Source organism: Chaetura pelagica, unplaced genomic scaffold (assembly GCF_000747805.2).
Source record: "Chaetura pelagica isolate M959 unplaced genomic scaffold, ChaPel_1.0 scaffold275, whole genome shotgun sequence".
In the NCBI taxonomy this organism is placed as follows: Eukaryota; Metazoa; Chordata; class Aves; order Apodiformes; family Apodidae; genus Chaetura; species Chaetura pelagica.
The window spans coordinates 6922172-6943481 of NW_009953486.1; the positions used below are offsets into that span (position 1 = coordinate 6922172).

Genomic DNA, 21310 nt, shown 5'->3' on the forward strand with positions numbered 1-21310 from the left:
ATGACAACAATAGCTTTGCTCCTTTTGTCAGCTTATGAAAGTCTACTGACTTCTCCACATTCTCCTGCTCTTTCTACTTTCTTTTTAGTAATCTTCGCCCAGTACAAATACATAGCAAGCTTAAACATTTTTTTTAGAAAACTGAGGAGTGCCAAAGAGTGTTCCAAGAGGAGCCTAGCAACAAAATTTTTGCTAGCTCTTAAAGGAGATGTAGGCATGTAACTAATTCCTGGTGGACTTTAGTTACTTGTGCTGAAGTTCTGTGCTGATTCTGTTGCTTTATGTGATTGTAGAACAATTTGATCTTCAATTGGAAGTACTTTATTCTATCAAATGTTAGATTAGATTTTTTTTTTTTTAAGTTGCTGAAGAAGCAAAGTGCCAGGCTAGAAAAAAAACACAGACATGAAAGTGCATTAATAACAAACTCAGAGCTACCTGCAGAGCTAGAGAAATGACACTTACAAGTTCTGATTGAAGTCTGTAGCTGAGCTCAGGACAATTAGAAGGGTCACAGTGGATGCAGGCACTTGTGCTTTCAGATTCCTTAGACAATCAAGAGCTGAAACAGTCTAGAGTAGGCAGGTTAGTATACTTTGCTGTACTATATTTTTTTTCTGACAGTGTTCTGATTAGTAGACAAGCTAAACTCTGTACTATAAATGGCAACTGGCTGTATGTATACCAGATCTAGAATTTCCAAATTTCAGACTAGGTTTGCTTAAAATCACAGCCTATCCAATCCTCTTGTCAGAAGGACTGTACAACTCTTTCTCTGCCCAGCTTCTTTCCTCTTCTCTAGCCATCTGTGACATACTCCTTGTGGGGATATAGGCTCACAAAAAGTTTAGAAGCCCAGAACTCATAATAAAGGTTTTAAAGTTTGTTGTGGGCCTCAGTAGATGTGAACCTGGGATGTTCTCCTTTCCATGCTTGTGACTTAGGATTGTCTGGTAAGATGAAAATGGGTATGTTTGTCCCTGCAGGTGACAGAGCTGCGAGGACTGGCCACTATTCTAGTTGGTGTCGTGACATGTGACACCATCAGCTTCTTTACAACCAAGCCTCAGGCAATCATTGTGGATATAACTGAACTGGGCACCATCAAGCTACAGCTGGAAGTCCTCTGGAAGTAAGTACAGCTTCAAATGAAAAATGCTGGAGCTAAGTATTTGAAATAACTCCAAAGCTCCTAAGGATGTTGCTTAGTAGTATTCAACACCATAGTCCTCTTTCTATTTGCAGAGCAGGTGCAGGATAGATAGCAGCCACATGCTTCCTCACAGCAACCTGAGCCACTGTGCCTGGTCTCTGACTCTGTGGGACCAGTCCTCAGGAAGGGGAGGGGGGAAGAGGCAGAAGCTGTTTCTGTGACCCTCCAGTTCTTTGTGTTGATGTTACAGGAGCCATGGCTACACACAGGACCTGATTAGTAGGCTTTGACTTAACTCTGTAGTCTTCAGAATGAGCATTCAAGTCTAGCTCCAAGCAATGCATGTACATCTGTAAAGCATAAACAATAATCTTAAAAGATCATTAAATGAAACCGAATATAGAAGCTTCTAGGCACAGTGTAAAAATATGTAGTTGAAATTTTAGGGCCATCACTGTTATAAGGCCACAATTTGTTAAAAATTAAGCTTTCCCAAAGATTTAGCACCTTCATGTTTGCACTGTGATTAGTTATCAATATAAGGTCTGTTTGTGCACTACAGAGAAGCTTCGTTGCAGATGCACTTTCAAAATAGCTGAGGATTTTCATGCTGCCTGTGATTTGTTAAATCGTTTTATAATTCAAATTTGTAAATTTGTTTTTGTAGTTGATCACTGATGGTATTAAAAGCAAATTCTCACTTTGGTGGATGCTGCACTGGAACTCCTTCCTCATTCTAAACACAGAGCCATAAATTTTTCAAGTCATACTAATATTTCTTTTTAATGGCACTCTTCACTTGTACTTTATATGGCTTACTGCAGTCCTCAGTCCTACCCAACATGGCAAAGAGGCATGTGAACATACCTTCATAAAAAGAATCTTCTTGAAAGGCCCCTTTGGGATGACTTGTGGATTTAGGGACTTTCCAGGAAAAGCAGAAACTTAACTGTGTTTAGATTAGGAAGAGCAGGGAGCAATGGCTTGCAGACCAGACTCACCTATGACTCAGCCTTATACAGCTCTTTTCCTTCTGGCCATGCTGGTTTCTTGTTTTCTTAAAAAATACCTAAAAACAATAAAAAAACAAAAAACAAACAAAAACAAACAAAAAAAAAACCAAAAAACCCCACCCACCCTTGTATGTGTTGAATGTATGGGTTGCCAAATATTCCCAAGGGCCAAACATGTCTTTCAGCAAGAGAAAGGCTTCCCTGCCCTTAGGGTAAAGTAACCAAAAGTACTTTACAATCAGACTTCGTTTTTCAGGTCTTAATACTCTTCCTACTTTTAATTACCTTTGAAAGCCCCAGTCAAAAGCCACCAGCAGGAGAAATGCCACAAAGTTTGTGTTGTGATTCTTGTTCAAGTGTTGATAAACAATTTTCAAATTGCATTTCTGGGGTTTTGGAAAGAAAAGTTTTATTGATCAACATACTATTTTGCAAATGTCTTTTGTGTAGAGTGTGGTTCTTGACATTTACTATTGACTTGTACATGGAATTGGGCTGAAACGTGAGTCTTGGCAACAGCATCTGAACATTCTTTTCAGAAACATGTTGCTCCCAGTCAATGAGAAATAAACACCCAGTAGCCTTTTGCCACCACCTGTTGCTTCTGATACTTCTTCCTCCTGAGATCTAACACTGGGCATCAATATTTGTTTTGGTGAGGTGCTGCAGCTGCTCTGAGACTTTTTTGAGGCCTGTGTTTCTTATTTGGGAAGATGAAGCACTAATGAGTTGGGTAACAAAGCCTCATTCCAGCAGTTTGCTGTGATTTTTGCATTATATGCTCTATGAAACTTCCCTTTTCTGATGCCAAGTTACATATGTATTCCCATTGGAAGCAGAGATATTCATGGTAGAGTTACTGAAATCTGTGTGGAATGGGGTTGGTGGAAGTTGCATGATATAGTAGTGAGGAGAGAAGAAGAGGATATAAAGGTTCTTACATATTTTCAGCAAACTCTGATGCCTTTGTCACCTCTCACCCTGCAACAAACACAAGCCACCAAAACTTGCATTGGCTTTAATCTGAATGTAAAATGATCAAAAGCTCTCGATGTGGTTTAGGAGCAGAAAGGACAGAAGGCACAACCTTCTGCTTGCAGAGATGCTCTTCTCAGAAGGGAAGTCCTTTTTTCCTGTGACCCCAAGCCTGACATGTTAAGAAGCTACACTTGTGCAGTGAAGGAGACACTATCTTTATTGAGCTGGGTATAGAATCTCTTTTTGCAGATAGCATATTTGTAGTGGAGTTTGGAAGAGATCACTAACTCTCGTCTTGTTAATCCACACAAATTGCATCTAATGGATAAATTCACTTAATCTACTTTTGCTGAATCTGCTTACTTGCCTTTCCTCACTGTCGATGACTTGCATAAGTAATTATGCACATAAATTCTTCTTTCAAAAGGACTGCAAGAGGAAATATTGCAAAAATATTCCTCTTCTGGAATATTGCATAGTTTCTCAGATAACACCCTAAATCTCCAGAACAAATTATATTTGTGACTAAATTTTCTGAAAAAAACACCATTTAAATTATGTTGACACTTGATTGTTGCAGTAGCTTGCAGCATAGAGTGCAACTTTTGATGGGCAAGATGGGCACTTCCATGGCATGTGGAACAACCATCGCCCAGCTTTTAGAGTTGGCAACAGCTGAACTGGGAGCAGGGTTAGTGGTGACATACTTTCTTTGGGAGTTAATCCCCACTTGGAATTTTTTAGCTTATGAGAAAAGTCTGGCTGCATGTCTCTACTGTGTTTAAGTTTTGTGAAATGTGTTGGTATCCTACCAAGAGATTTCTCCAGGGCACTTCTGCACAGAACTGCCAGGCTCCTCCTCTTTAACAGCTTGTTTGCTGAAGTTGTTTACAGAAAAGTTGTGTGGTGATAACTTAGGGTGTTTCTGTTTTCAAAGTCAGGACACTCAAAATAACAGCTGCTTTTTGCTTTGATTTAAGAATTACTAAACAAATTCAGCTGATTTGCCCAAACTTCTCTGAGAGGCAAGCTCTCAAACTAGACCTGCTTTGTGAGAAATCCAAATGTAGGTCACTGTTCCACTTCTAAATGTGTATTGCCTTTAAATAGGCCACTAGTCTTCTGGGCTCTAACAGAAGTTCCTTCAACTCCTTTATAGATTAGACACCTCTGAATGTGTGTGAATGAGCTTGGGCCAGTTGCAGGATGGCTTTGTTGGCCAGTTTGGCAGAAGACTTTGGTTTTTTTGCCAACCTAAACAGCAGTCTGAATTCTCTCTCACACACACATGAAGAACAAAGAGGGAGCCTGTGTTCTTTTTTCAGAATTTCAGTTAGCACCCTGTCCTGGGATCTAAGGGCACCATCCAGCCAGAACTGCTCTTGTAATTTCTGCTTGCTTGGAGCCTGTGCTGGCCTGGCTCACAAGGGTCCATGGAGTAGGAGGAAAAAAAAACCCGAAACCTTAAGGGAGAATAAAAAAAGGAAACTGATTTCTTGGATACATACCTACTCATAGTCTTGTTTTTAAATATGAAATCTTACATGAGCAGGTAGTTACTCATGCTGGGATCTTTGGGCAGTAACATCTCTGCTTTTGATAGAACTGATGTTTCATAGCTTAGTCTTGTGATAAGCTGTGCTAACCTTGAAACTGGTGCTTATTATGCTTTAATGGGTAGGAGAAACCTAGCAACAATCCCACTGTTAAAGCTGCATGAGGATTTTCACCTGTGTCAATAGGGGAAAAAAAGAAATTTCATTATTAATAGCAAGTCTAATGCAGTTGACCAGAATTGGTTTTTGGTATTAACGCAAGTTTGTATTCACAGGCTCGGCAGTGGCACTCAGACAGGTCTATCCACCAAGAGCCCTTCTGGCCTGGTGGTGTTAAATACCTAGAGGAGTGGGACAGAAGGGGAGTGACTAGGGCACAGTCTTGGTAGTGAGGGAAAGAAAGCAGATCCCCTGGGTTGAAGACTGAGTTGAGTTCAGCTCTTATATGCTGTGCCTGATAACTTATGTTTCTCTGAGAATATAAACCAGGAAGTGTCCTCCTTACACACCCAGTAGAAAAATGCAGCAGAATGATGGAAAATAGTGGAAATCTCAAATATTTAATCCCTTCACAGGTTTGGGGGTTTTGAAAGAATAGTATCTCTCTTGGAATCTGCTCAATACTGACAAAGTTGAGGCACCTGAATGTTTGTGGATGCAAAGCTTCTAGTGTTGTGGGAGGCTTAATCTAGGAACCATGAGCTCTGGTGAATTGTAAACCCTTCAGGGTCAGGCTGGGCATGTGTTTCAGACCTGAACACTGAAGTATGCTAAGGCAAGCTGAAGGGGTGTTATGTGCTGCTTTTACATGGGCCCTGACAATGATGGCATTGTAGTGTTGTGCGTGTAATGCCAACATTGTAATAATTAGTCACAACCAAAGGCCAACATGTTTGGCTCTGTAGAATGGGGACAACTAAGATGATCAGAGGTGTGGGACCACTTCCCTTTTTTAATAGAATTTTTCAGTCTTGAAAAGGTGTTAATGGATAATACTGTACAAGCATATAGATGTTTGTTATGGGGAATATATAAGGTATTAGCCACTATTTCTCTCAGTACAGCCACAGAGACACACACACAACACCCTCCAAGTTAAAGTACTTGTTCCACAATGTAAAGTTAAACAATGAAATTTCTGCATACTTTTGATGTACACAGGGATTTTTTGTCAATGATTTCAGGAAGTAACTAGACAAACTAAAGAAAAGTGTGACAATTAAAGGCAATAGTCTGCTTGCAAAGTCTGGTGCATGACAGATCTAAGCTGTGGATTGCCTGAAGTTTGAGTATGTGTCTGGGGAAAGCCTACTATATTTGACTTGTTTCCTATGTTTTTCCCCCTGCTGGCTTCTGTCAATGTCAAGGTGCTGGGAGAGATGGATTCATAGATCTGTCCCAGTATAATGTTTTGTTTACTGTACAAATGTGGAACAAGATGATGGATCATGCCCAAAGAGCTTCCCATCAAGAGATAATAGATACTTTAAAGCAGACTTCATTTTGCTCTCTTGTTATCTTGCAGTAATGGGGAGCGTGTACTTGGTTGGAGGGCAGCTGAATAGCTGCTTTTAGCTAGAAGGTTTTAGTAATTGTCAAAGAGACAAAACAGGTTTAGCTTGTTATTCCTGTCCCTTTCATCCAAATTGTTATTTTGCATTAGTGCATTGCTATATTAAAAGCTAAAAATGAAAAATCTATGGAATAGATCCCTGTGACTCTTCTTAAGAAATGCTATGGATGAGAGTAATTTGCTTCCATCAGTAACATATCAAGCTTTGGCTGAAAGACTCTTGCTGTCAAAAACCTGATTTATTTTCTTCATAGTGAGACAATGCAGATGGTAAGTTAAGTGAATCCATGGAACTGACCTGTTTAATGAACCCCAGCTGGGTAACACTGGTTAATTTAGCCAATTAACGTGTATAAGGAGAGCTCACAGAACATCGCCTCCATGCTGAGGAAGACAGTGGTGTGTTGCACTGCAGAATGCTGTTGAGAATTGTCCCTATGCAACATGAGAAGCTAGAGAGAATTGCAGCTCTGCTTTTCAATGTTTGCTAGAGAGCACAAGTTAATTTCTCTGTAATTGATTAGTCCTAATTATTGTTTGGATCTTTTCAAACTTCTAGTGGTTCTATATCCTACTGCTAAATGCAGCTGACTTTATCCTGCTCTTTGGTCATCATATTCGTATTGATGAGATTTCATACTTGTTATAACAATTCACTTTTTTTCAAACTGCCAGTGCTTAAGTGGAAAACCGAACTTTTGGTGTCACAAGGCATATCAGTGGGGAACAAAAGTAACATGCAGAAAACCCAAACTTGCTTTACTTAACTTTAAATGTTTTCCCTCTCCTGGTTAACTGAGTTCATTTTGGGACACAGTTCATCCAGGTTTCCTTAGACTGCTTTAAAAAGGAGTTGGGAAACTAAGAGCTGTGATGTAGTAGGTAGTTAGGGAGTCTTTGCATCAGGGCGTGTCAAACTCTTGCAGACCGTAAGCCAGTGTCCTCTGGGGCTATCACTGGGCTCATCCATGACTGTATGAACCACACTATTTGCCACTGCACAAACTTCCTCTGCCAGCAAAAAGAGATGTTTATTCATATTTGAAGGATAATGAAGCATTTTTAGTGGCTTTCCAAGTAGTGTGTGCTCTGCAGGAGGGAAATTAATGACAATTTTCCTTTGTTACATGTGTTATATTTCCTTTCTGTCTGGTATGGTGTATGTCTCTCTAGCTGCCCAGTGGCTGTCAGCAAGCAGCCTATACTGTACTTGTCAGCACTGGTGTCTGTGTAGGACACTGCAGAAGGAGAGAAAGCACTTCAGACTTTTGACCTATTGGACTCTTCTTCCAAAGGCTGTGACACAGGTCTCCCTCTAAAGGGTGTTTAGAATTAGGTGTAAAACACAACCTTTTCACCTACCTCTTTCTCTGGTTGTGCAACATAGATAATGTTCAGAGAGGCAGTCTCTCTGTTTTCCTCTTTTGTGTTGTTCACTAAATATCAGAGTTAAAATCCTAACAGCTATTCCTGCTGCTCAACATTTCTGTGCTTTCTGGTCTTACTGACACTTAGGCCTTTTTGTCTTCTGCTACAGCCCCTTTGACACAGAGAACCTGTTTTTGTCACCTGGATCCACTGCCAAGTTCTCTGTGAGTAGCAGGAAGAGCTCTTTATACAACTGGACCCCACCAAATACTCCCAGCTTCAGAGAGAAATACTACCTGGTGAGTATGCAGAGGAAAGCAAAGCACAGACTCAATGCATTAGATCAGGCTGTTGAAGAGCACATGAGAAGTGTGACAGCGCAGCAGTCCAAGGCTGCTGCCCTTTATTTTGGGGCTTTGCTTTGTTTTTAATTCCTGTTATTTTGAGTTCCATTTTTGATCTTGTAAATTAAAAACAACCTGCTCAAATATTCCTCTTGGCAGGCAGAATGGTAGGATGTGAGCATTTGCTCTAATAGTCTACAAGGGGAATCAAACTACAAACTAGGCTGCCCCAGTAGCCATGGAGCAGAATGGTGCCTTAGAGATGGTATGTGAAACAAGCCTTCCTCTTTCTCAACCTTGCTTTTACCAAGTGTAGCCCAGGGGAATAGAAAAACCTGTCCTCTTTCTCATTCAGTAAAGAGGGTTTTGTTTTAGTGGTTTTTGTTTTGATTTTGTATGATCCTGTTAATTTTGCCATACATCTCAAATACTGATAACATCATATATGTTCCCTTGACATCAAGGCTAAGTCAGGTTTGGTGTTGTCTCACCAAGGCAGCAGAATATGCAGTCTTCTTCAGAAAGGTTCAGTGTTTGTACAGGGTATGTTGGACTCTTAAAAATGAACATTTTCCTGTAACCACTGTGTTCACATCCTATCCTGAGCTCACATAGCACAAGAGCTACTTGGTCAGGTTCTTTTTCCAGAAACAATTTTTTAGCTGCCTTGGCAATTTTATTCTGAAAGATCTAAAGTGCAGTTACTACTGCTCCACTTAGTTCATCCAGTAGGCTCTTAATACTTTGTTTCAGTAGTTTCTTTTGTACAGTCTGTGCTGGCCTGGCTCCCTTGTTCAGGAGAACCCTTTGGTTTTGATCAGATTGGGTGAGTCCTTTTCGAAGAATGAGAAACCATAGTTCTATCTTAGGTGGGATCTCATGCTTTACAATTCTGTATGTGCTCACTTACTGTTCTGTTTGCTGCAGTCTGTTTTGCAGCAAAGTCAGAACCAAGGGGATGTCAGTGATGAAGCTCAGCCTCCCAGCATATTGAGCTACTTGGCTGCCTGTGATTTTGATGTACATGGGAAGAGTAAGCCTCACAATCCTGCTGAGACAAGTGAGGCAGACTCATTCAGCTCTGAGGATCAGAAGGGGACAGAATCCAGAAATACAACTCCGGCTCTAAACCATAGGACATTGCCATTGGTGATTATCCAAGAGACTTGTGCAGAAGAGCGACAGCATCCTCTTCCAAATCACACGACTCTAGATATCCTGAAGAAGACTCCATGTGTGGATGGATTTCCAAATAAGCCATCAAGTTTTCTGAATCACCATAGAGGGACCAGAGATTCTTTCAACCAGACCAGAATTCTCCATCTGGCAGACCAAGATGTTAGTCAGAAAAGCTTGAATGCTGCAAATGAGCTAAAACTAGATGGGCATACAAAGTCAATGGATAAGACTCTTCAAGAAGTGTTAAGTTTACTGAAATTACATGATGTTGGCCAAGCCCAGCTGGAGAAACTGGAATACCAGGTTTCATCACTGAGGGATAAATTAAAGGTATGTTAGTGTTTTACTTTTGGTAGGTGGCAGCTTCCACTGTTACTCCTGATACCGTGGAAGTTCCGTGTCTCTCTTGGATTTAACTTGATGTATCAATGGCATGTTTCCAAAAAGTAAGTTTGGCCACCAGAGGTCAGGCACTGCTCAGGAAAGGCAGCGTTGAGAGTTGGCTACACAGGAGCACTGTGCTACACAGCATCTCTCGGAGGCAGCCTTCAAATGCTGTGTGCAGATCAATAATCTGGGAAAATAAATTAAGAAACTGCTTACAGGCAAAGTGGAAACTTGTCTGGGATAAGCAGAATCTGCATTGTATGTCAGAGCCTCTGCTTTTTTTTTCTTTTATTTTTTTTTACATTTTTCAGGTATACTATACCTTGAGATGACTGAATCAGCTCTAATGTTTCTCCAGAATCACCTAGCTTTTTCAGACAGTTCAGTCTCTCTGAAAAGTCATATGGTGCTGAAAGCATTTATTTCTTCAGATAAAAAGTCCTGGAGAAGAGCTTTCTGCAAGCAGTGGGTTATATTGTAAATTTAGTATCATTATAGTACATGGGGCTAGTGTACAGGCTTGGGAGACAACATAGTGTAAGACACTTCAAAAATAGAAATTTTAAAAAACAACAACACAAACCAAACCAACAAACCCATGCTCTCAAAGCAGCCTTTCCAGGGGGGAGAAAGTTAGTGGCATCATGAAATCCACTGTTGATATCAAAGTTCTTGATACTCTGCTAGGATGCCACGGACCCCTAAGATTGCTTCTTCTAGTTGTGAAACAGAATAAGTGAAAATTGCACTACTGGCAGAAGATGCAGAGAAAATCAGCTTTCATACCAACCTTAGCAGTCATGGGAATCCAAAGAGGAATACAGGCAGATTAAGGTATTCAAGCGTATTTTGAATTTAGTTAGCAACATTATTTTGGAATGAGAGTGCTGTACCAAAAGCTGACTTTCCTGCTATGTCAAGAATGAAATCATAAAAGCAATCTGATTTCTTTTTTTTTTTTTTTTATTAAGTGACTTAAAAAAGAGCAAATAACTCAGGCAAAATGGTTTGTTAACTACAAATAACATTTTTCCTTCTATTCCATCAACAGCTAAAGCCACTTCCTTGCAAACATTCATCTATGGAAAGTTTAATGGTGGAGACAGTCCTGGAAAGTTTTGACTTTTTGAATGCTGACTGTAGTGCTGATGAGCTTTCATTATTTGGAAGCATAAGGACAGCCAGTGTCAGGTATGTATCTGCAGTACAAGGAAAAGGGATAAGGAGGGCTGATCCCAGGAACACTTTCCAATACACTGTACTTTGTTAAGTCATGATTGTGCAGAGCTGCTATTGGTATGAACATCCAGGGTAGAAACCAATTTATTTTAATACTTTGAGATTCATAATTCAAATACCTTCCAGACTGAAATGGCAGGAAACTTAACCTGAACTTCTGGAAAACACTGCAGATGGAAAGCCTAATGTGTAGGACTGCAGGAAACAGGCTTACCAGGATGATGTGGAACAGTTCAGCAGCAAGTGAGAGAGCTATAAGTAATTAGCAGAGCTCTTCTACATTTTTTTGTTTTTTTAAATTTAATTTTGCATTTTGCAAGTTGTGTAGCACTGAAACTTCCAGAGCTATAAGCCTGTTTCTGGGAGACTTGCTACACTTCCAGTGTTACCAAGTTGGGAGAACACCAAGGGTGTCTGGTTACATGTGCTGCTTTTGAAGTTCATCTGCTGCAAATGAGTCAGCAACTCAATTCTCATTATCTGGAAGCATCTTTTCCTAGTATTTATTCTCCAAAATGGGATTGTATGGCATCATCTGATTTGGTATGACTGTTGTGGGATGAGTTTTAGGAGTAAAGTCATCATGTTTTTAAGAAGTGTTTTAAATGCAATAAAAAATGTTATCTGTTAAATGCCACCTGGTTTGTACTTTTGCAACTTGCTTGAAAGCTATTACTGAGCCTGCTACTGATGCACATCTTCATTTGGTGATGAGGTAATGTTTTGACTACTCTTTCCCCTCATCTCAATAGCACAAACAATGACAACACACTCCAGTCCTTGAGCTGTGATATGAGAACAGAACCAAGAGAGGTAACTACTGGTGATGACAACTTGGACACCCTTTTGATAACTCATCTGAAGCTGTGCAAAAGTCTTTTGCAGGTAAGGAGTAGCTGTGGGTTTCCAGGGGACTGGTAGTACTTGCTGGTTCTGGTTAAAGGCAAAAGTGAATATGAAGCTGGTTGTTTCATAAAAGCAGAGACTCAGAATAGAAACTAAGTCCAAAAATGCAGCATATACATGTGCATGCACAGAACATGTCCTGCAAAACTTTGCTGCTTTTTTTTTTTTTTTTCAGCCTCTGGGTTTTGCTGAAGCTCTAGATAATACCTTTACGCCCAAAGCAGGCTGCTAATGCAGTGGGACAGATCTAGGTTGAATTGTGTATTGATAACAGGTGATCAATTTTTTTAATGAACCAAAACCTGCTCCTACTAGAAAGAAACTGCTGGCATGTAGGGCAAAAAGGAACTCTTATCTTCCCTTGAGACCCGATTCTTCGATTTATTTTAGTGCTCAACCATATTATCGTCCTCAACATATTACCTGTGATGAAGATGGGCAGCAGTGGGCAGTGTAACTATTAGTATTGATCTACTATACAGTTGTCAATGTACAGGGGCAGAGAGGAACATCAAATGTCAGACAGACTGTTCCAGCATAATAGGATTTACTCATCCTGTTCTGCTGAGCAGCTTTGCACTCAGAAGTGGCCTGTCCTTGCTATGATGGGAAAAGAGGCCTTTTGAGAGCAGCTGGTGTATTTTCTCACAAGTTTTAGAAGTTTAAGAAACAAATAATCATTCCTTTTGAGCTTGATACTGCCTTTGTTTCAGCTACTAAGATAAGCATGTTACGTTTCAGAAACTGAAATCACCCAATGTAGCCCGAGTTGTCCAGGAGAGCATTTTGGAAGAAGTAACAGAGCAGACGCGAGTCCTGGGGGATGTCTTGGATATGTCTGTTGAGGAACGTAAGTAACCTCATTATTTCAGAACACATCAGAGATATGAGAGGTACAGGGAACTCTAAAGCTTCTCCAGACACATCAGGATTTCATTCTAAATTCCTTACAAATGTTCACATGATTAAAACAACTCTTACATGTATACTCTTGGGGAAAAAAAAGGGTTCATTTGTTTGTTTTACCCCTGCAAAGCCGGAAGAGATTTGAAGAAGTTTGACTCAAAGAAACAGCTGAACTGGTGTGTCTCAGAAGCATGATGTTATAGATGATGGAGTTTGCAGTCGAAGGACAGCAGAATAGCCTTAAAATCCTGCCCCTCTAACTGTGCTTTTACTTAATAGGCAAACAGCTCCACTTCTGTATGAATTTGCAAGAAAAGTTGGGTATGCAATTTTTCCCATTGCAGGCCTTCCCCCTAAGAAATTCTTCCATTGACTGCTGGATATGACAAAGTAATAAAGGCACAATGGGAGACTTCGAAGGCTTTTGTTCTTATCTTGGTAAATATAGTGGCAAGAGGGCAAATCTTAGTTGGAAGCATGTGCTGCCAGATTTTATCCTGAAGGAAGAGAGAATAAACTGTTTCCTGGAGTGAGGTTCCAAAGGGCCTTGGCACAATATAATGAGGAAAGTGTAGGATTCTGAAATGCAAAACACAAGTTCAGTGTCTCTGTAGGTAAGAGTGAGAAATCAAAGGGTTTAAATGATAGTGAGAAACCACAGAGAATTCCTTCAAGTGCTCTTCTGAAGTGTTTGATGAAAGAAAGCCTGCCTCAGCCTGTGTGCTGTGGTTAAGAGTTCTCCACTTGTCAAAGCATGTGTGACAAGTTCTCTAAAATGCTTGAAAGCAGCACATCTCTAGCTGATAGGAATGGAAACAGTTGAATTCACAAAAAGTTCTTCTGAAACTTTACTCAGATGCTGGGATAAAACAAATAATGAGAGGTAGAAGAGCTGCTAGGCATCTCATTCAAGTCTCATAATGACAGTTTATGAGCTCAACCCAAGCTTGGTGAAATCAATGCTTGCAGATGTTAAAATACTGGCAGCAACTTGCCAGCTTTGAACAAAGTTGTCTCTATAATGCAAATACAAGTCATGCTGACATGTCTCTGGATCTGCCATCTGGTGCCTAATTTCTCCTGTAAAATCCAAAATGTGCTAGAGCTCACAAACTTACTAAAATGTGATTTTAATTTTTTTTCCCCCAGTTATTCAGAAGACTAAAAAGAAGAAGCAATATCTGAAAATCTGGAGTGATCTTGCAGAGCCTGGCACAATCTTGTTTGCTTCAGCAGACAGATTCCATCATGCATTAAAATACACATTGACACTCAAAATGAAGGAAAAATACCCTGGTCAATTAGAAGCAGGTACTAGTCTGTTTCTTGTACACAAGGCCTCTCTGGCTTAATTTTATTTCATGGCTAAAAATTGCCCTTGTGCATTTAAAAAATAAACAAAAAATCTTACTGTTTTAAGCAGCTTCTATCTAATCAACCTTTCATTTTATCTTCTTTTCTGTGTTGCTTTCAGTATTGCGGAGGTTGCTGGAGCAGATCACCACCTGTGATGGGTTGCTCCCCTCTCTGTATCTCCAAACAGAAACAGTTACTTTATTCCAATTTTATAGCTACCTGGAGAAACATCACATTACCAGCCTGGAGAAACACGTGGGAAAACTTGCTAAAGAAGGTAATGGCAGCACTTGGCTCCTTTGCTTGAACTCGCCAGCAGCTGGCTGTTGCTTTCCAGGCTACTACTGAGAATACACTTTCAGAGCAGCAAACAACCCAACCATTGCCTTGACAATTTAATTTCCCCTATGACCATGCACTTTTAATTAGAACAGGAAAGACATCCTTGACTCCTATATTTAACCAGGTAGAAATGAAGCAGGGGTTCATCTTCAGTGCCCTAAAAAGTGAGTTCTGTGATATTCTGAAGTTGTAGCAGAAAAAAGTTGGCAGCAATCTGCAGCTGGATTCAAGGACAGATTAAATGTCTGTAGCTTTGTGTGACTATAGCAGCTGTAATCAGACACAGATAATAGCAATAAAATTCCAGAGGTTACTCATATGCATTTTCTAGCATGAAGTAGCCAGTGTCTTGCTGAAGCCTAATCCAACAAAGTGAAGTACTTTAAAACTTAAGTCTGTATCAGAAAAGAGTCATTGTAAAAATACTTCTGACACTGGCTGCATCTTTAGTCTTATTGATGCAGATGACTCACCTGGTGGGGAAGTAAGAACTTGTGCATTGCTAGTCAGTGAAAAAGACCTGGAATATTCTTCAAATTGAAACTGTCAATCTAGTGCCTGATTTCTTATTTTTTAAAAGACAGAGGGTTTTTGTCTTTGACCAGTGCAACTACATCTTTCAGAGATATTTAAAAGTATTTTCCTTTATTGTGTTTTCCTTAATTTAGGATTAGCCTGTCCTAATGCCCAAAGGTGCGGGAAGTCTTTTGCACCACATATTGTACTCAATGCACCTCAGTCCTAAAAGGGCTGGAGCTTCACTGCATTCTGTGGACTAATATTTTGAAATAATCATCTCTGCTCTACTTGTCAGTCTTGGTATAGGAGGAAATGAAACAATGAAAGGGAAAGAAGACAGGATGGCCAAAGGGGCAGCCATCCTGACTTGCTTCCTGCAAATGCTTGGCTACTTATTAGCCTTGTGAATACCTACATGTGGTTACAAGGAGACTAAATTAGAGAGGAGTTTGTCTTCTCCTGGGAATGTCTTAATTTGTTGGTTGGTGAAGTTGAGTCCTTTCACTTGCAGTGATGCTAATTGAGGAGCTGCAGTGTCCTGGGCGGCTGAAGACTCTGAAGAAACTGAAGGGAAAGCGACTGAACAAACTCCAGCCTCTGCCACAGACTTTACGGCTACTTGGGATTTTACAGCTAGATGAGAACCACCGTGTCAGCAAAGCAGCCACATCCTGCCTCTCCCGTGCAGCAGCAAACAAGAACTTTAGGGAAAAGGTAAAGACTGCAGCTCTGCCAGCTTTCTTAAACAGGTGCTGAAATACATGGAACTTGTGTTATCCCAGAGTAGCACCGTTGCCCTCTCCACACTTCAATGAACTATTCACTAGAACCTGAACTACATCATTGTTCAAGTGGCTTCTACATCCTTTATTCCATTTCAGATATGTAAAGCAGTGCTTATGTCAGTCTAAATTTGAGCGTTTGATTACAGTACAGTTTATAAAGACTTTCCTTTTTTTTCTTTTCATGTAGGCTCTCTTTTTTTACACTGATGCTTTAGCTGATTGTGATGCAAGACTTCAGCAAGCTGCATGTTTGGCCCTTAAAAATCTCAGAGTAAGTGTTTTACAGCTGTACTTTTGCTGTGCATGTCTGGCTAAAATTGCTACATGCCAAAGTGTATCTAGCCTTCCTTCCTTTTTTTTTTTTTTTCCCCTAGCTTGTAGGGTTACTTTTTTAGCTTCCTTCTATTTGGAATTAATTAATTTGGCGACCAAGCTATTAGTGCTGCTATTCTGAAGGCAGAAGGAGCTGCAGGCATCTTGGAGTGTCTCAATTGGATCCAACAGGCACAGTAGAGTGGCAGAAAGCATCTTTTCTAATTTCTACAATATTGTCACTTCTATACTTTTCCATGCCTCAAAACAGGAGGGAAGGTAGCAGAGGGTGAGATCATGCTCAGAAGAAACTGCAAGGTAGTGTGTTGGGGGAGAAAATAAAAGGTTACGGTTAGAATTCAGATGTCAGAAGACGTGGCTGTTAGTATTTATGTTTACCTTGCACAAAATCTCCATCAGAATGCTTGCTGAAAAGCAAATATTTTCTCAAACAGGGTGTTGAGAGTATTGAGCAGGTTGCCTGCCTGTGCCAGTCTGAAACAGAGGAAGTTAGGAATGCAGCCAGGGAAACAACGCTCTCCTTTGGTAAGTCTTCTGTGCAACTTTGAAATACAGATTCTGAAAAAGTAATGTAAAATAGTGTAGAACCAGCACAAGCCTGAAGTTCAGCCTGAACAATGGAAATGTTTCATGTACAGCTATTTCATACCATTTAGAAACTTTGTGCCCGATATAATAACCAAAGGCTCTCACTAAAGTTTGTAGAACCAGACCAAGGTTCTCTTCCTCAGCACATGATGTATTTTCTCTTTCTCCATAGGTGAAAAGGGACGACAAGCCTTTGAGAAAATGGACAAAATTTGCTGTGAATTAAGAGAAACTGTACAAGAGGCTGAAATTGAAATCACAGTATTTTAGTTGTGGAATATGAGAAACTGAATCATATTGTCCTCACAGCCAAAGATGGGTACCTGAGGATTTTGTTTTGATGTTTATCAATGTCTGGTTTACTCACGCCCTGCTAGATACATGCTGCATACTGAGTACAGGCTTATTTCCAAAGTGGGGAGAGTTTGCAGTCTACACTAAGCAGGCTGGAATACATTTTCTCATTGTCTCTCTCAGCACATGATGAAATACCAAGTGCTGGACAAATAAAAGCTGGGATGTCTTAGAATATGGAACAAGGCTGTCACTTGAGTTAAAATTGCTATCTCACTGGAATTATCTGCCCCTACTCAAACTGTAAATCAATAATCTATTTTCCCATAAAGTATTTTATTAATTTGGCATTTCTCAAAGAGGAGATAAATTTTCACTCTCCAACAGCCCATATAGAAACAGATCGTTTACATTGACTGCCATATGCATTAGAAAAATCTAGTGGTGATTTCCTTTTCTTGTACAATTTAGTTGCAGAAGGAGAGCTTGTTACTTCAAAAGCCAGTTTCTTCCATAATCATTGCAACTTAGGCCAGGTTAAAGGAAGAACTGACAAGGATATGTACTGAGTGTATATCCTCAGCAGTTTACAACAGGAAGGTATGTATTGTATTTGCTATGTACAGGTCTGACATATGGACAGCTCTGTATAAGTTGTTTTGTGTTTTGTTTTTTTTAGATTAATTTTGTTAAAGACTTATCACAATCATACATCCATTGTCAGGCTCCTTAGTCAACACTTTTTTAAATTTAGTGGAAGTTAGTCATAAAGAGAAGCCTGGCTTCAGGTAAAATGACTTGAAAGGGCTTGGCTTGTGTGTATATATTTTTTAAAATGATATATATTACTTTTCTACTCAGTATTTATTTGTTGAATTTCATACTTTTTTCTAAAATTCTAATAAAAACTTTGGAGACAAGTGCCTGGAGGTGCTTCACACTGATGTGCTTGTAGCATTGTGAATAGGTATAAGGCAATAAAACCCCAAAGGGAATTAAGATATTTAAATGACACATCTTACCTTGATGTGCAGTCCCTTCTATATTCTGTCTGTGAAAAGCTCAGCCTTGTACCATTGTTAACATGCTGAGCTACTGTTCTGCTGGTGGCATTTAGTCTGGAAATGCACAGCTTGCTTATGCTGTTGGGAGTCTTTACTGAGAAGCTCTGAATAGCAAGACCATAGTCTTTAGGTCATGCTATCCCATAGCAAAGTAAAACATAATAGACTGCTTACCTGTGCTGTAACTCTAGTTTTAATTTACAGATCTGTTGAGAAATAAGTTGTTCTATTTGGATAAAGTCACTGTTTCCCCCGTCCTCTCTTCACCAGAAGGGGGAAAGGGAATGAGCTGATAATTTGCAAGAGACAGGGCAGCCTAGTCATCTTTTTCAACAGGCAGCCTGAGCTGGGATTTACACCTGAAGTGCCGAGAGATTCTGAGGGGCAGTTCATGTTTTAGCATCACTTCATGTTAACTACTGGAAATTCTCTTTTCAAGCACCTCTCTTCCAGTTGCAGGATTCCTTAAAAATGTAAACAAAAAGGTGAATACTTTAATTCAAGCAACATGGAAATTAGATGGCTGCAGCTGCTGTAACAAACAGGTATGCTACCATATCCCTGCCTAACAGAGCTTAATGTAAAGGCACAACTGAAAGTCTAGCAAAAAATACATGCTTGAGAGTTACAAATTTTTTATATGACACTGATTCCTGAGCTCAGATAGTAAAAATTTTAACTGTCTAAAGACTAGAGGAGGGAGATGTATGTGTCAGGGAGAGCCATGGGATTCCACTTGCTGTTCTCCCTGGAGTAAGCTCTTACCGTAACACTTAACTCACTTTGCTCTACCAAACAACCCCCCCAGTTACCATGCTAGCCCAGGTTTGCAAGAGGTTCAAACCAACAGCAAGGGGCTCCAGCCCTGAGGAGTCAGGAAGCAATGAGACTCTCATGTACCTTCTTTAAAAAACAGAATTTTATTGTTACAACTAAAAAGAGAACTGAAAACTGGTATGGGAAATTGAAAAACTGTACAATTTGACTATAACCTGTGAGGTCTTTGCAGCAGCTTACACAAAAGACAAGATACCTGAAAATGCATTATACCAAAACATTCAGCTTTTTTGGTTTTATTTTCTTACAAAAAGTTTATTTTATGGCAATCTGTAAAAAAGAAAGACCTGATGAGTAAATATTTGCTTAAGGCATATAGCAGAGCAGCTCACCAACTTTCTAACAAGTTTAACATGGATATCATCCATTTTCCAAGAAGAGGTTAATATAATAAAAACCATGCAACAATATACAGTACATAAAATAGATTATAAAGATTATAAATATAAACACTATATATAATATTATATATACAACTATTATAAAAACATAACAAGACTATATAATAGATATTATACAATAATAAAACCAGCATATAACTATTACAAAACCATAAAATACACAATATATTCCACACTAGTGCCATCAATGATCACAGAAGTCATGAGACTCCTCCTGTGAAGGAAACAAGGATTTTGTTTTGATCTCCAGTCTGGCCAGCACCCTGGTCTATAATCAGCTTCTTTTAGGTCTGTACTGGTGCTGCTGCCACTGGGCTTTGCCATTGTTCCCAATATGGCCAGACCCTGTTCCCACTAAGTCAGAGTCTGTTCTCACCTTGTTCTGGTCAGAGAGAGATGTCTGTGTGTCTGGCTGGGACAGACCTCTGCAGTATCTCCTCAGTCTCCTTCGTTCACGTTCCACCTGCACAGTGGATAGAGAAAGTCACAGAAACCTGCCACCCAGCAAGGAGCAGAAGTACCTCCAGACATCCCAGCTGGGAGATTTCTGCTCAGAGACTGTTAACTGCACCAGAGAATGCTGGGGGCAAAAAGCACTCTAAGCAGACTATGAGAGAGCAAGAGGAAACAGTTCCTGACACAAGAGTGTCAAATGTGCACATGTGGGGACACTGGGGCAAGATGGGTGGTACTGGAGTGAACCTGCACTTTGCAAAGGCATTGGGTGCCACAGAGAGAGAGGATACAGCAGCATGTGTCCACAGGGTAAAGTGGGAGAGGGGAGGAAACAGAGGCCAGCAGAGTGCTGTTTGTGGGAGTGTGTTGTATCCTAGAGGAGTGTGAGGCTTTGCAAAGGTAGCAAAAGCCATTTTACCTGCTCAAGAGTCCTCCTGAGGTCTGAATTGTATTCCTTGAGGTCAGACTTCTCAAGTTCCAGCCTTGCAAGTGCTTGACACAGACATTCCACCTGCTGTAACAGGAGTCTCTTCTCTGAGAGCCACAATAGCTGCTCCCCTTCTGTAACAACCTGCTGGGTATTCAGACAGGAGGATATGGGAGCTGGTGCTACACAAAGGTTAGAAGGGCCAGAATCAACAAGCTGGAGAGAGTGACCTGACTTGGGAATGGACAGTGCTACGTCCCTTCCTCTCCTCCTGGTCCACAGGCCAAAACAATACACTCTCTTCCAAGGCAAGCTTCTCCAGATCCCCTTGGAAAAATCCACACAAATTTGCCTTCGTGCATTTTGGACTGTAGCACAAGTACATCCTAAATGTGCAATGAAGCCTTTAGCCATATCAGACAAGGGTATGAATTCCATTAAGTTTAGTACATCAGTTTGGTCAGCTGTGCCCTTTCCTTTCCATGCCAAACCCTAACCAAGACATGTTTGCTAAGCTTGCTAGGCAGGAGAGAGCCAATGACCCATCCCCAGCTGTTGGACTTGGATTTCATTTTAACACCAAGCTCCATAATTCTTTCAGTAGTTCTGGACTTGACAGAAAACGTTCTAGCAGGTGAAGCAAGCCTGCTGGCTGCACCCCTCTTTTCCTTGGCCATGCAGGTCATGTGTTTACAGGAATACATCGTTAGAATCCTTTATAGGCATCCTAGGTGACTGATGCTCAACACAATGCCTACCTGATGAGGAAACCTGTCTGTGTCCCTCTCTGGAACCATGCTCTGCAGCACGGCCGTTTCTGCCCGCAACGCCCCGTTGGCCATTTCACTGTTGGCAAGGGCAAGAGCCAGAGCTTCTGCCTTCTCTTTCCACTGCACTTCTCTGCTTTCAGTCTGCTTCAAAATCACAGTTATACTCTCTAGTTCTTCCCCCTTTGCTCTGCGCTCAGCTTCCAGCTGTTGGGTTAGCTCCTTCTGCCTTTGCAAGGAACAGTCTCTCTCCTGGAGAATTTTCTTCTTCTTTGCTTCTTCTTCCTCCCATTTTTGGAGTCTCTGGATTTGTCTCTGTAGGGTCTTTGTGCCATCTTTCCATCGCAAAGCCGATGTTATTTGTTTCAGGAGTTGACTCTGCTTCCTAAGCTCTTGTTCTCTTGCTGTCAGAGTCTCCTCTAAACACCTGACTCTCTCTCTCTGGTACTTGATCTCTTCATCATTCATTGTCAGACTCTGCTGAACATGCTGGAGATCTTTTCCAAGACCTTTTATTTCCTCTTCTAACTCTTCCTGCT

At 40.5% G+C, this 21310-nt stretch overlaps 2 protein-coding genes across 2 annotated transcripts in view; one reads left to right on the top strand and one right to left on the bottom strand.

Moving 5' to 3' along the window:
• FAM65C (family with sequence similarity 65, member C) overlaps positions 1-16795 on the top strand; it is a 29857-nt gene extending 13062 nt beyond the window's left edge. Inside the window, exons 10-21 of the mRNA XM_009998661.1 lie at positions 987-1132; positions 7811-7940; positions 8913-9494; positions 10603-10742; positions 11543-11675; positions 12438-12546; positions 13752-13913; positions 14077-14235; positions 15331-15533; positions 15792-15875; positions 16372-16462; positions 16698-16795. Of these exons, the coding sequence (XP_009996963.1) occupies positions 987-1132; positions 7811-7940; positions 8913-9494; positions 10603-10742; positions 11543-11675; positions 12438-12546; positions 13752-13913; positions 14077-14235; positions 15331-15533; positions 15792-15875; positions 16372-16462; positions 16698-16795 (2037 nt within the window). The remainder of the gene's footprint in view (positions 1-986; positions 1133-7810; positions 7941-8912; positions 9495-10602; positions 10743-11542; positions 11676-12437; positions 12547-13751; positions 13914-14076; positions 14236-15330; positions 15534-15791; positions 15876-16371; positions 16463-16697) is intronic.
• A 2600-nt stretch (positions 16796-19395) lies between these two features.
• Positions 19396-21310, bottom strand: part of LOC104389726 (centrosome-associated protein CEP250-like) — a 6712-nt gene continuing 4797 nt past the window's right edge. Inside the window, exons 6-7 of the mRNA XM_009998763.1 lie at positions 20763-21305; positions 19396-19584 (exon numbers count right to left, since the gene is read on the bottom strand). Of these exons, the coding sequence (XP_009997065.1) occupies positions 19396-19584; positions 20763-21305 (732 nt within the window). The remainder of the gene's footprint in view (positions 19585-20762; positions 21306-21310) is intronic.